The 12,944-nt window shown below is 37.8% G+C and overlaps 1 protein-coding gene across 1 annotated transcript in view; it reads left to right on the top strand.

Moving 5' to 3' along the window:
• The window catches only part of LOC140172778 (uncharacterized), a 29,503-nt gene extending 16,593 nt beyond the window's left edge, over positions 1–12,910 (top strand). Inside the window, exons 3-15 of the mRNA XM_072195905.1 lie at positions 2,133–2,257; positions 4,980–5,071; positions 5,572–5,601; positions 6,270–6,359; positions 7,831–7,947; positions 8,841–8,864; positions 9,500–9,568; positions 10,297–10,404; positions 10,983–11,090; positions 12,029–12,067; positions 12,212–12,277; positions 12,590–12,655; positions 12,807–12,910. Coding sequence (XP_072052006.1) covers positions 2,133–2,257; positions 4,980–5,071; positions 5,572–5,601; positions 6,270–6,359; positions 7,831–7,947; positions 8,841–8,864; positions 9,500–9,568; positions 10,297–10,404; positions 10,983–11,090; positions 12,029–12,067; positions 12,212–12,277; positions 12,590–12,655; positions 12,807–12,910 — 1,038 coding nt within the window. The remainder of the gene's footprint in view (positions 1–2,132; positions 2,258–4,979; positions 5,072–5,571; positions 5,602–6,269; positions 6,360–7,830; positions 7,948–8,840; positions 8,865–9,499; positions 9,569–10,296; positions 10,405–10,982; positions 11,091–12,028; positions 12,068–12,211; positions 12,278–12,589; positions 12,656–12,806) is intronic.
• Positions 12,911–12,944: the final 34 nt, after the last annotated feature.

Below are 12,944 nucleotides of genomic sequence, written 5' to 3'. Positions count from 1 at the left end.
GCTATCTTAGTTAATCAAATTTATTACGGCATTTCGACAGCGAATATGTATGGCTCTCTCTTAACGCCGTCTCCGAAGGACAGAGTACTCTCACGGTTCATTTGTGCCCAATTCCAATTGCAACAAGGGGTGAGCGGAAGTCTGATTTTAATCTACAGATGTTGCCATATATATATTAATTCTACATAGGCCTAGCGCCTACAAGACAGCTTAAGAACTTCTAAGCATGGTAGGTATTATAGAAGGAGGTTCCACAGAAAAATCCTAATCCACTCAATAGGGTTAAGCCGATTACGCTATTCAACGCGAGTCAACACTTGAATGGATTTAATCAGTGCAGTCCCTCAAACACGGCCTTTGATGTTTATGACGTTATGCGACAATATCGATCATCTATTTTAAAATTTAATTTAAACAGACCCCCCGGGGCCCCCCAGGTGACCCGTACCGGAAATGGATGGTATTAGTGCCCTTTTGCATCGGTCACATGATCTTCGATTGCGTCATTGTGTTTCCAAGTTCAAGTTGATTTACTAGCGAAAACCTGATCGAATTCCACCATTTCCTTCCAAAGTTACGGTGAATTTATGTATTTTTTCTGATCATGATTAGTAATACTGGCGGGAGTCTGCGGGACTTTTAAACCAGTGGAAATGATTTGGAAATGTTTTCCAAGACTGGCAATGTTGTTTCTATGATCCGCCAAGCTTGGCCATAAGAAATATTGGTGTTATAAAATTACCGGAAGTAAATTGTTTTCCTTTGTTTATGGTCACGGCCACACTGCTTTGTGGGTAAAAATTACGTCATTCTGCTTAGAAGTCGCGATAACGGTGGTTCATAACCGACCAAGCTCAATAGATAAGAAGCTTAGCAAATCGATAGTGCACCATTCATACCTGATTGCTCAGTATCGACTCATAACGATCATAGTACAAAGGGAACTGGGTTCGTGAATTCTCCTTCTATAATACCTACCATGTTCTAAGGTTCTACTTGGAACTCTTTTTTTTCTAATATACCCCAACAAACCACCACAGCCGGGAATTATACTGTACATTACCCTGGTGAAAGCGTGCAAAGACATGTTTAAGGTTACTGAACCATTTAAGTGGAATTGATATATGTGACCGTACACCACGAATGAGCCGTAAATGTCCTAAATTGTATTCTGAGTTACAGTGTAAAATGTGTATAAAGGTCGTATTAATAGATACCTCAATTTGATGCGACATGTGTCTCATTTTAAGCGCTAGTCAAACACCTTTAAAACCAATCAACAATCCTATTGTTGAAGAGGAAAATTAGCTTCTACATATGTCTATAGAATTCTTATATATCTCTAGTCTTTGTTTGCTTTGTTTAAATTCTGTTCAAGTGGTGGGTTACAAAGCATTGTATTTTGTCTAGGTATGTATAACCAACAATTAACAATGAGAGGACATTTCTGAACCTCGTTGACTTGGGGATGATTTGAAATGACCGCCAATTTATGACTGTTTGATAGTTATTATCAACAATGTGGGAAAAGAGACACATGTAGAACCGAAAAAGGTATACCATTTTGTTGAAGGAGCAAAGTTGAACAAACCATAACTTCCCCGCTTCTGGACATTGTTTGAAGTCAAATGATATAGAGGTTGTGCATATGACGTATCATACCGTAAATATGGCGGACTACTCAAATGCATTCAACAAAAGCATGATTGTAATCTACCGTGACAGTTCGTCTCACACACATAACAAATGCACTACGATCAAATAGGTTGATGACAACATTTGATTGAATGGACCGCACTGCGCCATGACTACGGTGAAGGACACCGGTTCAAATCCTTTGTTTGGAGCCAATCAATAATTTCACCCACAACTTCTATACCATTTTAAAGCTTATGATATATATTTTCTAAACACGAAATAAAACAAAATTGACAGGGCGAAATTTACGGCTTGTTCGTGGTGTACGGTCACATATCATGAAGCAACATTGCTCAACAGATTATGGAATGTTTTGTAGCTTATTGTATGTAAAATTAATATTATGAATTAGGGCCTAATGGTACTATGATAATGGTGATCCACAAATGCGAATCAATTTTGAGACGGGTAATTTAAATTTATTTTGTCACCAGGTTGTTTGGGCTAAATCCATGGAAGTAGGATGCAGTCGTGCCTTTTGTGCTGAACTGATAGACAACCTGGGAAATCTTGAAGGTTCGCAAAATAAATGGATAGAAAATTGCCATTACGCACCAGCGTAAGTATATGACCAAATTTGTGTGAAATCATTTTTAGGGTTGCTACAAAAAAGACACCCCTTATATCAAGCCTTTCTATAACCCATTCTATTCGTCTTGTGTGTCAGTTTTATTTGTTTCAATATTTGAGTGCCCTCTGACCCGCCTTATATTTAAAATTATTCATAGTAAATAATTTGACCAGCCTTTTATTTAAAATTATTCACTATGAATAATTTTAAATAAAAGGCGGGTCAGAAGGGAACATGATCTATATTGTTGTTTGCACTCAAATATTGAAACAAATAAAACTGACACACAAGACGAATAGAATGGGTTATAGAAAGACTTGATCCTGGCGCTACCTACTGGCCTTTGCGAGTACATCTGAGTGCTTATTTCATCGCCGATCTGCGCCGATGCGCACATCGTTTATCGAACATCGTTATTCGCCAGCGAAGTGGTTACATAACTCCTTGGTGTCTGGATCACGCACCTTTTGGAATTTATAGTAGTACATGCCACCGATATGCCATAGACTTTGTGATGCGATCATTTCGATCGTGGTGCACAACTCAAAAGAATGACTCAAAAGCGTGATCCAGTTAACATGGTGATAATCGGATTACACGTAACGCTGGCGAACTGTGCATTACAAGTCGGCGTGACGTCAAATGACGACATCTCAGGTATACTCACAAAGGCTTATAGGATTTACCGAAAAGTTCAATTCCAACCGAGAGAGTTCAGCTCTTGCTCAATGACCGTGATGTATACAGTCAGACTTGCATCAGTTTCAAAAATATAATGGCATTGTTTTTCCCCGAGTTTTTCTCAATATTATTTGTGTTAAGTAAGGTTTACTACGAGCTCTCTATGCAACCATCAATCAATGTCAGGATGCTATGGATCATATCATAATCACGTATCAATTGATATCATTTTCCATTGATTTCATTAAGTGAAAGTAAATTGGCAGACCGTGAACTTGGGAATATGGTTGTTTGCGGGTGACTATGCCAATATTAGTATTATCGATGTACGGAGCTGATAAACAAACCAACAACACAAAACATTTTTCATATTACGCGCAAAAGGTTAGAAAAGGTTGACAGAAAACGTGATATAAAGGGTATGAAGGGTATGAATCGTTTTCATAACAATCAAAAACATTTTTTGAAAACTTGCTGCCGAATATTCTATGTTGGCAAGATATTTTGCCATATATTTTAACAAATTTTGACAACATTTATAAAATGCTTTTGGGTAATACCATACGTTTCAACAAAATTGTCGATTTCCATAGAAGTCCAAAAAACAGCATTAGAAACAGTGGCATAATAGACATCAAAAGGGAAATTATTGATGCAAAATTGCCTAAAATCATTGTTAAATCTTTGAAATCTCCAAAAAAGTTAGCGTTTCTAAATGCCAAAATCGGGGTGTTTCATTTGGAACCATTTAGAGTCGAGATTTGTAAAAGTACCGACGACCTAAAATTGTCGATCGTGTTGAGCGGTCGTAGTGATTTTAAAAATGATAATGAGAAATATATATTAACACCACATAATATCGTGTTGATGTATAGTAATAGGCAGTGATTTTCTCTTATTGTACGTAAATCTTCGGTGGGGTGCGTGATTCAATTTTAATTGTTTGAAATAAAGAGCACTTTGTATGAAAAGTGATAGAGAATCGATATTTATGGAACATGGAAAGTGCAAATAAACAAAAAGCCCGATGAAAGTATGGCATTGTTACTATTCTTTAGATGGCTTATTTACCCGAATAGACATTGAGTCGCCAGTATTTGACAAAATAAGACAATTAGGTTAATCGAGACGAAAACAATGGAGATACTAGTAACCATGGTAACAATAAGTACTCATCAACCATTGTTTATCATGTTTCCAATTAAACCGAATTTGCCGAGCGGAATTTCTTGGAAATCATGCATGCCTTCATTAATGCAGGCCTACTTTAGTGGATGTTGCTCCAGCCGACTATAGACGAATCCAATTTTACGCATTCCCTGCACCTCAATGGCGGCCATAGCCGCGACGGGGACCCAACTAACTCACCTAAAATGTGAAATGATGCGGCCTTGAAGGGTATTTTAAACTGCATTCTATCACCCGTGTTACACGTAGACAAAAGAATGATAACAGTTTACAACACAAAAGAATCTCACATCGAATTTTAAGCGGGTTTAATCCACCCAATTAGGCATTCACAACACCTGTTTGGTGCATGCGGGGACCCTAATATGGCCGACCAAATCCTGACCATGACTTGGCTCGTTGGATTCGTCTATACGCTCGTATTCCCCCTGGCTATATCCTCTATTCGCTGTAGAAGTGAGGTAATAAATCGGATTAACTACCATAGCAATAAATGAATACAATTTTGACTATACCGCCCTGCACTACAAGCAGGTTGCGCTCATCACCTGTGTATGCCTGTAATCATAGAATTAATACAATACCGCTCTTTTCAAAGATACTAATCTTACAGGTGCGAGTGATTAGCATGATATGGTTCACTGCATAGGTATACCGTGTGAACGTTGTAGTGCAGAGCGGTATAGTCAAAAATTGTATTCATCTATAATTGCTATGGTACGGTAGTTGATCCGATTACTATTGCTTTTGTTTCAATTTCTCTGATCAGAAATAGGTCGAGAGTGTTGTTTTTTAACAATGCCGATATAAATCATGTGGTATCATTCGTATGTTTTTTCAGTGGGAATTATGTCGGTCAAAGGCCTTTTCAAAGCGGCCCAAGTTGTACTGAGTGTCAGTCTGGCAATGGACAATGTTACAACAAAGCATGCAGTAAGTTATAAAGAAAATACATAAGTAAATGTTGCTTTTTTTTATCGCTGAACGATATATCGCTCTTCCGCTTTATGCGAAAAAGTCGACGGATAAAAACAAAAACAAAAAACAATTATAATTAACCCTAACGCCCCAGTTGCTTTTTGGCGAGGGAAAAGGAAAGGAGGAAGGAAGAAAGAAAGAAGAAAAAGCGATTTTTTTTCTCGGTGGGGTTTTGAACCCCCGACCTCTCAGGTTCCACACCCGTGCACGGGCCTACCTTGCCACGGAGGTCTAGCTTGACAGGCCAAGCTTTCCGTGGCCATATGACGGTTCGCATGATGACACAATCGCATCACGTGGGATACCCGCACGTGGATATGCTTTGTGAATTGAGGTTTTTTGATGTTGGAAAACGACCAAATAAATACATTCTCTTTACATACAGTCCGTTTACCCCAGGGCATTTACCACGTTACTAATGTAATCATTTTGTATGCATTATTTCTTCTTTACAGGACCCTGTTCTGACCACTCTGAAACATGCGGTTTGTATTTATGTATATTAGAAAAGTTGGGTAAAATTTTACCCAGCACTGGGTGCCCTATGAACAACGCAGGTAAAATGTCACTCTTTTGCTGGGCAATGTCAATTATTTTAACGTATTCTTGGGTAGGGGTATTTTACCCGACAAATGGTTGCTCATAGGACGCACAGGGTTGGGTAAAGTTTTACCCAATGCTTTTAACAGTGTCAGTATTCGTTTCTGTTTTGACACATCCTGGCATGTTCGCATGCAGCCTTTTCAGAATACCGTAAAAACTCGATAGTTAGCATATGTGCTTACTATCCAGCGTTTTTGAAAACATGAAATTGTACCAAAGTCCGGTGCTTTACCAACTGAGCTAATGGGGTTGAGACACAAATTTGCAGGTTTGATTGTTCGCATAACTATGTGTATCGATGATTTACTCAAAACCCTTTTACTTTTGTGGATGGGGCACTTCATGTTTTAAAAGCGCTCGATAGTAAGCACATATGCGAACTATCCGAGTTTTTACGGTATTATAAACAATATTGTAAATATGCACACATACACAATTAAATCTCATAATAATAAAATGATAGTAGATAGAATTGGTAATTTTGTATATTTTTCAGAATGTCATCGAGTCTGTAATAACTGCGGTAATTTTGTACAAACTTATTTTTCAGAATGTCGTCAAGTTTGTAACAACTGTGGTACTCTAACATCTAACTGTACATGTGCCTGCATGGATGGATGGTACGGACCTAGTTGCTCATGTAAGAACACACTCTTTCACTTATTTGTTGCATTCAATGGTTACAGGTCCATCATAGTAGTCCGAAGGGTCAGTTGTCCAAAACCTAATAACTTACTTATAACCCCGTAACCTAACCCTTAACTTCACCCTAACCCCGACTTATAAACTAAGCCCCTGATGATTATAACCCTAAAACATAACCTTAACCCTCACCCTAACCCAAAACCTAACCATAACTCTAATCCTCTAACACTTATCCTAACTCTGACATAACCTTATCCATAACTCTATAACCATAATGCCAACACTAGTAACCCTAACCTTACGCCTAACTCTAATCCTATAAAATGGCATAAACCCTAATTTAAGTCGGCATGAAGTTATTAGCGTATTTGGACGTTCAGGGATCCATCACTACCGAAGTGCTGATTTTGAAAAAGTGGACCTTTTTTTTCAAAATTTGGACCTTTTTGGACTGGGGGCGGATTTGGACATTTTTGGACCAAAAGGGCATTAAAAAACCTCTATTTTTCGCTCGCTATACTCTCAAATGGGACTTTTTGGGTCAAAAAAGGGGACTCTTTGGACCTTTGGCATTTTTGTTTTTGCGATTGGGTGTGGCGATATCAGGAATAACACTAATTATCACGAGTAGTTTGGAGATAACAGTGTCATTTTTGGTGAGGGGTCGCTTGTCCAATACATCAAATACACTCCAACTCAGCAAAAAGGGTTCTAAACAATGTCCTCTGTGCAACCCTCGACGGTTCTGTAATGAACCAAAAAGGTTCTATCAAGGCCAAAATGGTTCTACAAAGTGTTAAAGAACTTAAAAGGGTTCTTTCAGGGTAAATAACTGTTTTTCTTGAAGCTTCCTTTGGTTCTTTAAGGCCTTTTAGAGCCAGGTTTTATTTCTGAGAGTGTATGCATTCAAATACGAAATATTCTCAGTGGCTGCACTAAGGGGGGGTGTTTTTCCCCATATGGGATTTACCTTAAAGGGGGTGCGGTAAGAAAATCCACTTTTTGCGGCAATTTTGTGCAAATTCACCTTTGCCTCCCCCCACCCCCCCTCCCCCTCCCCCTAAATAAATCCTGGTGCCGCCACTGAATATTCTACTACTAGTACCCCGACTAGTACCAGGGCATTACATCACATGTCAATAAATAATGTATAACGTTGCTTTAGGGACGCACCATTAGATATTATCGGGGGCTAAGGAGTTAGGGTAAGGCAGGTTTTTTTTGCCCCCGCCGCCGAAGACGGTGGGTTTTTTTTCACTGCCTTCGACGCCTTTGGCGGCGAAGTTGTTCTTTTCAATTTGAATATACACATTTATACTGAGTTGGGCATGGATTTTTTTTACTCATCAGTGAGTCAAAAAAATTTCATCTCACTAGTGGGCGATGATGCGTCGCTTACAAATTTATTTTGGTTTATAAAATGTTGGTTTTTAGTGTTCAAAATGATTCTTCTTTTTACTTTTTAGCTATTTGTCAAAACAATCATGAGAATTGTGGGAAAAGTCCTGGATGGCCAGGCCCATACACCTGTCCACTGCACCCAGCTATCCCGAAAAACTGCCCACTGATGTGTGGCCTTTGTGGTAAGAAGTGTATAGAGGTTATCCATTTCACTCATGTGTGACTTCTAACAAAAGGCACTGGTTCCCGTAGTATTCCTCATTCAAGCCAATTCAATGCACGACCTCGGAGTTAACTGTATGACTTTGGCGGACTATTTTGAAACATTCATGGTTGCACATGCAGGTGCTTCTTTTGAAAGTCCTAAACAAGGTATAGCAGTCGCTGATATTATATGCAGCTTATAGAACACGGATAACATCTATTCCTTATATTTATGTTTTCGGTGTTTCGATTTAAATTTGAGGCCCTGCATGAAATTATCGATTGGCTCCAAACAAAGGATTTGAGCCGGTGTCCTTCACCGTAGTTATGGCGGAGTGCAGTCCATTCAATCAAATGTTGTCATCAACCTATTTGACCGTAGTGCAGGGTTATGTGTGTGAGACGAACTGTCACGGTAGATTGCAATCATGCTTTTGTTGAATGCATTTGAGTAGTCCGCCATATTTACGGGATGATACGTCACATGCAAGGCCTCTGTTGGTACCAGTACAAGCTGTATCAAAATGATTGGTACCCATCAGTTTTCATTGATAAGGGATGAGCCTGTCACGTCAAAATTCAACATAAGATCCAAATAATTTGCAGATGAATTGTAAAGCAATTCAAAAACTATACATTCTGGACATTTCAAGAGTATCTAATGTTAGGTAAAGTTTTCAATAAACATCAAAATTGATGGGTACCAATCATTTTGATACACCCTGTATTATTTGTTTATTATCAATCGTTAGCGCTGTAGGTAGGGGTCTAATTATTATTTTATACATAATACTATAATATTGTGTATTATACTACTAAATAATATCAATACTACCCGTAATGTCATTGTTTTGTTCATTAATTTATACAGAGCCGGCAGGTGACGAAGTTTGTGGTAAGTATTTATATATGGTGTCATAATGCTAGTATGTAACTTTTAAAAATACTATTTACATTGACAAATGCACATAATGTCAATAGTTTAAGGGCCCTAACTTCATAAGCTCATAACAAAGGCGTTTCTGTCATCATATTTCCAGAAGTTGGGTCAAGAAGGCATTATCTGCAATAGCTGCCTAGTATCATTTTTAGATGTATAATACAATATCGAATGCAGGAATTGTCATATGTTAATATGGCAGCTATTGCAGGTAGGGCATTCTTGCCCTAAACCCTTAAATTGTTACATACCGCCATGGCTATACATACACTTGAAATATTTGAATATTTTCGATACTATTAGTTGATGTGCACTTGAACTTTGCAACAATATCTGCTTGGGAATGTTCGGTATGTGAACACTTATAGTGCACGCAGGATCGAATTTGGCGGGAACATTTTGCGTTAATTTTCATTATATCTTTTAAATTAACAAAACCACTTATATGAAATATTGTTAGGAAGAAATGGTGAAGGGATTTCTTCAACTGTAAGGGAATTTGGAATTTGTAAAAGTTATAAGTAAACTTCCATTAAGGTGTGCACAATGTACAAGACATACACAAATGCCATTATCTTTATCATTATCAGGGACTACACAAGCTCCTACCACCGCTCCCGATGCTACCACTGTAACGTCGGCAACGACACCATCAAGTGGTAAGCAAAGTAATAATATCGCTTCCTCGTTTGCTTCTGCTTTTCTGATGTTTACACTTATTATGTATTCATATTCTTATATCTTTTATTTGTCTTAATCGGCATTGCCTTCTACTACCGTACTTTGTACTAGTGCCCTGCGGGGTTACCCGAAAATCCGAAATACTCTAGCCCGATTCGGACCGATCAGGACCGACAACGGATAGGATTAAGAAAAATTCAAAATTTATGGGTCGGGACATACATCAACCGATTGTGTCTGATCTGTGCGAGTTCTCGCCGAGTTGAAACGGATCGGGGTTCTTTCTTCCGGTTCCGGTCCGGGTCGGGATCAGTAAAACTAAAATATATTAATTTAATACATGTACGGTCGCCATTCTTAGTTTTCAATTGACATTGAGTCTACATTGATCGGATCGGATATGAGAAGGTTAGAAATGATCGAAATGATAGCAGAAGTTCGGATCGGCCGGTCCGGTGTGCGACAAAAAGATGCCAGGATCTGGGTGAAACAATCTTGCCCCGCAGGGCACTAATTCATATGTCCTCTCTTTCCTGTCTTCTTCTCCTCCTACTTCCTCTTATATAATGTCTTCTTCTTTCTCATTCTTCTCCTCCTCAATTACGGATTAAACTTGTGAATGATGTTTTTCTCCTTTCATCTTGCTTATTTTTCTTTGCCCTTTTCTCAAACTCTTTCTTCTTCAAAAATGTATATTATTTTTCAGATCACATGACCAATTTCACTACGGAATTGACAACATCACCATATGTTACGGAATCTATTCAAACAACTTCGACATCAGTATCTGAATCAACAACCACCCAGCCAACAAGTATAAACCTTGATCGCATCTCCTCTTTTCTTCCTCGTTCTTCTCTTTTTCTTTGACTTCCTGATCTCATATCATACTTCTACGCTGTCTTAGTCTTCTACTCAATAATAGACCAAACTGCATGGTGAATGGTGTTTTTTCTTTCTATATTCTTATTTTCAATTCTCTCGTATACGCTTCTTCGCTTCTTTTTTTCTATTGCTTTTATTCTTCTTTTCTTCTTTTCACATACCACTTTTTATTCTCCTTTCTTGTTTCTTCTTTGTCACCTACTTCTTTTTACACTTCTTCTACTACTCATTCGTCATCTTACACTTCTTCTTCATCTTCCTCCTCCTCCTCCTCTTCTTCTCTTCTCCGCCTCATATCCTCTTCTTTTTCTTCTATTTCTTCTCTTCTCTTATTCTTCTTGTTGTTGTTGAATAAAATTGTGAATGCCGGTTTCTCCTTTCCTGTAGCATTCTTTATCCTCCTCAATTACAGATTTAAAAAATTTCCTCTGCTTTACCGTCTGCTTCTTTCTTCTCAGAAAATTAACACCGGACTAAAAATAGTCACAGGTTCATATTATTTTTCAGGCCACACGACCTATTTCACTACGGAGCTGACAACATCACCAGATGTTACGGAATCTATTCAAACAACTTCCACATCTCCATCTGAATCGACAACCATCAAAGAAACAAGTAAACCATGATCATTTTCAACTGATTTTTTTCCTCATTTTCCTTTGTCTTTTCATTTGTCATCGTTTTCATCGTCTTCGTTTACTTCGTCTTCTCATATCCTTCTTTTAATCCTTCATTGCCTTATTCAATTATGTTCAATAACAGTTCAAATGGTGAATTGTGTTTCTATTCAATAATGGGTCAAAGTGGTGAATGGTATTTCTACTCAATAATGGTGGATGGTGTTTCTACGCACTAATGGATCAAAGCGGTGGATGGTGTTTCTACTCACTAATTGTGTTTCTATTCAATGGATCAATTGGTGAATGGTAGTTCTACTCAATTGATTAAAATGGTGAATGGTGTTTCTACCCACTAATGCATAAAATTGGTGAATGGTGTTTCTACTCAATGGATTAAAATTATGAATGTTGTTTCTACTCACTAATGCATAACATTGGTGAATGGTGTTTCTATTCAATGGATCAAAATGGTGAATATTATTTCTATTCAAAAATGTTTAATGGTGTTTCTGCACTCTAATGCCTAAAATTGGTGAATGGTAGTTCTACTCAATTGATTAAAATGGTGAATCGTTTTTTCTACTTAATAATTTAAATAGTGTTTCTACTCACTAACACTAATGCATAAAATTGGTGAATAGTGTTTTTTTATTTAATGGATTAAAATGGTGAATGGTGTTTCTTCTCACTAACGGATCAAAATGATGAAGTAGAATATTGAGTTGAATTTTTCCCGGATTTTGTTATCAATATATAGATGCTCTATTTTTCTTGTACATGTAGCAATGCACTAATGCCGCTCATTGTCAAATACCTTTTACATCGTACATCGTAACTCAAAGTATTCTTTTATGATAATCATAGTACCATTGCCTATGCTGCTCTATTTTCACATTCTTTGTCTTATTCGTAATTCATTTGTCAATGTTTCAGGTACTACTACTCATGCACAGACAACCCAAACTCCGGAAGGTACGCCGCTTTATCTTTTACATCATATCTCTTGCAATATCCTTTCCTGATAACTGAAAGATATGTATAGCCACCCTTGCCTATGATGCTCTATTGTCGCATACATTGTTTGTCTTATTCTTAAATCGTTTGTCAATGTTACAGGTACTACTACTCTTGCACAGACAACCCAAACCCCGCAAGGTATACAGACAACCCAAACCCCGCAAGGTATACCGCTTTATTTCTCAAGTACCTTTTACACCGTAATTCCTTGCACTATTCTTCTATGATAACTAAAAGATAATCATAGCACCCTTGCCAATGTTGCTCTATTGTCACATACATTCTTTGTCTTATTCGTAATTCATTTGTCACTGTTACAGGTACTACTACACATGCACAGACAACTCAAACTCAAACTCGTGTAACTCCTTGCAATATTCTTCCATGATAACTAAAAGATATTTAAAGCACCCTTGCCCATGCTACTCAATTTTCACATTCTTTGTCTTATTCGTAATTCGTTTGTCATTGTTACAGGTACTACTACTCATGCACAGACAACCCAAACTCCGCAAAGTATACAGACAACCCAAACCCCGCAAGGTATACCGCTTTATTGCCAAATACCTTTAACACCGTTACTCCTTGCAATATTCTTCTATAATAACTAAATATAGCACACTTGCTTTATTATGTTGCTTTATTTCCACCAACATCCTTTGTCTTATTCGTAATTCGTTTGTCAATGTTACAGGTACTACTACTCATGCGCAGACAACCCAAACCCCGCAAAGTATACAGACAACTCAAACCCCGCAAGGTATACCGCTTTATTGTCAAATACTTTTTATACCATAACTCCTTGCAATATTCTTTTGTGATAAATAACAGA

Source organism: Amphiura filiformis, chromosome 16 (assembly GCF_039555335.1).
Source record: "Amphiura filiformis chromosome 16, Afil_fr2py, whole genome shotgun sequence".
Taxonomy (NCBI): domain Eukaryota; kingdom Metazoa; phylum Echinodermata; class Ophiuroidea; order Amphilepidida; family Amphiuridae; genus Amphiura; species Amphiura filiformis.
Note: the sequence above shows the minus strand (reverse complement) of the source record. Positions and strands in the feature narration are given on the sequence as shown.